General features: G+C 29.6%; 1 protein-coding gene across 1 annotated transcript; it reads left to right on the top strand.

Moving 5' to 3' along the window:
* Nucleotides 1–1,998: 1,998 nt before the first annotated feature.
* LOC112522602 (probable WRKY transcription factor 70) lies at nucleotides 1,999–3,637 on the top strand. The gene is made up of 3 exons (XM_025131839.1): nucleotides 1,999–2,383; nucleotides 2,916–3,017; nucleotides 3,107–3,637. The coding sequence occupies exons 1-3, from the start codon at nucleotides 2,058–2,060 to the stop codon at nucleotides 3,585–3,587; spliced, it is 909 nt and encodes a 302-aa protein (XP_024987607.1). The 5' UTR covers nucleotides 1,999–2,057; the 3' UTR covers nucleotides 3,588–3,637.
* The last annotated feature ends 680 nt before the right edge of the window (nucleotides 3,638–4,317 follow it).

Genomic DNA, 4,317 nt, shown 5'->3' with positions numbered 1-4,317 from the left:
AAATTAATGAAATTTATTTTAATTAAAAGTAAAATATATTGCGTTGTTGATTTTTCAAATTTAAAAAATAGAAAATAATATGATTAAATTATTGATGGATACAATAAATTTAACTAAATACATAATAAATTAAAATTCGTCGTTAATGTTCATTGATATATATGAATGGATTACTTACATCTAACTGATGGCTAACTTGACCATAGTCATGTGCTCTAACACAGTAATATACTAATAAGTGTGAAAAACCGTGCTTGAGTTTTGTCGGTCATATAATTTCCACATACATAATGTATTTTATTTTTAAATAAAAATAAATTTAAGCAGTAATCCTTATTAAATCTTTTTTAATTTTTTAATTTAAAAATCACTAACATAATATATTTTATTTTTAATTAAAATCAATTTTATCAATAATCTTTTTTAAATGTAAGTATTCTTTTTTGTATACGTAAGTATTTTTTTGGTATATATGTTTCATCTTATAGATGTAAGTACTTTTTTTGTTCAAAAAAATGTTAACGACTTAATCGTTTAAAATATAAAAGTCCATTTTTCCACATTAACCAATTGTATAGGTCATAAAGATGTATTTAACAGATTTTGGAAAGTTTAATGAGTTATTTAAAATGTTTTGGAATGTCCAAGAACTTATTTGTTTCACAAAATTATCCAATGACTTAATCATTCTAACATTAAAATCCATTGTATTTTTTTAGACTTTTCTCTCCTATACAACCATCTTTTTATTTGCTATCTAGACATCCCTCTATTATTCGTTATTATATTTTATCCACTAATCATTCCTTTTTTTTTGTTTTTTAATTGGTAATAAATTATTTTAATATTAATACTTTTAATCTCTTTATTTTTCTAAATGAATATTATGTTACTAGAAGGGTATTCGCGCAATGCAACGAGATACATCTCAATTTTAATGTTCTATTTGTTTTTTGTATTTGTCGATATTGTAATACGATTTTATGTGTTTTTAAGAAAAGAATAATGATTTTATTTTTGAATAAAATATAAATTTAAAGATACATAAAAATTTGAAAAAAAATATATCGATGTTTAAAACTTCTCATTTTTTATGTAATTTATTTTTTAATTATACTTTTAATTTAAATTTAATAATGAAATAATTTATTTTTGGTTTAATAATACATTTTATAAAAATAATAATTAAGTATTTTGCTAGAACTCAATGATTATCCTAATTATATTTTAGGTTTTTTATATTTAAAATGAGATGTTTATCCAATATTTGATCATGTTTATCTGCAGTTAGTTACACGAATTTAAATATGGTGCTTTAAAAAGTTGTACTTATGCACAATTACTTATAATCATAAATTTTAAGTAATATGCATCAATAAACAGTACTTCGTGGATACAAAATGGTTTTTAAGAGTTTTACTCTTTGTCAAATGTTTTATAATATAGTATAGATTTATATGTAGTTTTTCAAGTACTCTATTAAATTTCAAAGCTCAACTCTATACAAGCAGTGGAAACTATCAACCTAGAGTCCGGTAAGAGCAAAGGAAATTTCCGTGTTCATGTAACAACACCTAAAAAGAAAAAATACAAAATTTAGGGGTCGTTTACCGAACGCTTACTCTGGTAAAAATTTATTGGCAAAATTCAATACTATCACTTACTTACTGGATAAGATTTTAGTCCACGAAACGATATCATATATAATAATTTACCCAGTAAGTGCTAACCGTAGTAAAAGTCGTCGTCCTCACTTACCGGGTAAGAGTCTAGGTCCTTATCTTCTCTCTTACCAGATAAGATTATTGGTTCTTCTCATATTCATCAGTAAGATAATGTAACTTAATAAACACTTACCAGGTGAGCCGTGAGCGTTTGATAATCGGTCCCTTAGTGACCGTATGTATGTATTAGGAATGATGACGTCACTTTTCTTCCCTGTAATATACACACATGTATGCGGATATATAAATATCCATTGCTACAACTCCACTTTACACCTCATTCGTAGAGACACTCATACACATCAGAAATTATAAGTATTTATCATTTTTAAAATGGAGAAAAATGACACAATTTTGGTCGAAACCCTAACAAGAGGCAGAAATTCTGCAATAAGGCTGCTGAATTTGCTTCGCCGGAAAGAAAATGGCGATGGATTGGTTTCTGCTGATGACCTTCTCAAGGAAATATTCCGATCTCTTGTCGATGGTCTTTCCATGTTAAATTTTTCCGGTCCCGGCGAGGATTATAGGGTTCAGGCGAGCCCCAGCCAAGTGGGTTTAGCGTGTTCCGTCAATCAGTCATCGGAAGTTTTCACCGGCGACATTGGGAAGATACCACCGCCGTCTGAGAATAAAGGCAGAGGTCGTTATAAGAGAAGGTACGTACAAGTTTTGTTGCATCTGTACAAATACAGGTTGCATCTTTTTTATTCAACCCCAGATCATAAAGCACCGGAAAAATCATCAAATTGGTCGGGATCGGTAACACCAAAATTCGTTTCCGGGAAACTTGAGATCAGGTGATATCAGATTGTTTTCATGACAACATATAAATAATTGTAACATTCCATACTAACCGTAGTAGATATTGTCTGTTTTGTCCACACCTGAATTCACAATTTAAAACGAGTCTAATAAAGGAGGTATCCGGTCCTTTATAGTGCAACATTTGTTCTCCTCTCCAACCGATGTGAGATCTTACAACAACACGGTGAAGGTAAAACCATCACAGTGTTTTTGCTATAAAGGTTCAGTGTTTCTCATAGTACTACAATGTTTTGTTGTGATGTTTTAGTTAGTGTTATTTTATGGTCTTACGGGTTTCACGAAAAGAAACAAGTCTCACATGAACACAATTCTATATCTATATTACGAACTTTAACACATACGGTACATGTTAAATTTTTACAGAAGGGGCATAGATTCAAGGATAATAGTTAGTGATACCATTGCAGATGATTATGAATGGAGGAAATATGGACAAAAGGAGATCCTCAACTCTCAATTTCCAAGGTTTATGTCCTTAATATTTCGTGTGTATATATATATATATATATTGGTTTAGATTAAATGGTGTTTTAAAACATGTATTTTGGATATAGATGCTATTTTAGATGCACCCACAAGGATGGTCATGGATGCAAAGCATTAAAACAGGTTCAAAGGTTGGAAGAAGAGTTGTCATCCAAGTTCCAAATCACATATTTTGGTCTTCATACTTGCCCAACCCCACATGCTGTTTCAGACCATGGTCCCGGAGTTATTCTTGATTTTGAAGGTTTTAGAAATCGTGAGAATTTACCAAACAACCCCTCAATTACTGGAAAAATCCGCGAAGACTGCTCACGAAAACAAAATGATCCGTCTAATAAGACGGTTTCATCAGCCGCTTGTCTGGTGTCGATGGAGAGATCAACCGATGATTTGGATCRTCGTGACAAAGCGCCAAGGTTTGACCATCAAGATTCTTGTCCAACGAATATTTYGGATGGTTGTCTGAACGATGATTTTTTAGGTGATATTTCGACTGATGATATGTTGTCGATGATAGAATCATACTGGGGTGGAAACAATCGAACTTAACGTAAATGGTAGAAAGCAAAGATCATAGCGTAGAGATCTTTTTGAATTTGGATATGTTGGTTTTGAGAAACGATCACTTTCCCATCGATATCGTGTTATAAATTATTTACATAACTATTTAAATATATTTATTGTCTAAAATACATTTTATATACGATAGTTYATAGGACCAAAACAAAGTGTCATATCAAAAATGGTTACAATTGGTTTTAGGGCATTTTTGAATTAAATTGTTATATYAGTTATTTTACATGACACTATTTGAAAAAATATTCTATAAACACAAATGTTCTATAAAATAGGTAATGCAACATTTTATTTTAAAAACATTTTAAAAAACTTGTTAAAACATCTAAAAGCATTCTAAAAACATTTTGTAACACTTTTAGATAAGACGCTTTATAGTTTGGTCATATAAAGTACGCTATTACAATGTTTAAACATTCTAGACGTCATATGAACCTGATTTTATTGTAGTGAAAGATTCAAAACCCTTTCAAACACCAGTTTTAAGCGTTGTAAATATTTMAGAGAATAATATTATACATAATTTGTTAAAAAAAATAAAATACAAAATACTTATCTTCTCTATTTTAACGAACGTGTTAGAGATGCTATATATAACAAGCCATCATTCTTGAACTATTTCATCTCTCTCTCACACACACATACACACACACACACACACACACACACATATATATATATATATATATATATTTTGTATCTA

This window comes from Cynara cardunculus (assembly GCF_001531365.2).
Source record: "Cynara cardunculus var. scolymus isolate 2C chromosome LG 1, CcrdV1, whole genome shotgun sequence".
In the NCBI taxonomy this organism is placed as follows: domain Eukaryota; kingdom Viridiplantae; phylum Streptophyta; class Magnoliopsida; order Asterales; family Asteraceae; genus Cynara; species Cynara cardunculus.
Note: the sequence above shows the minus strand (reverse complement) of the source record. Positions and strands in the feature narration are given on the sequence as shown.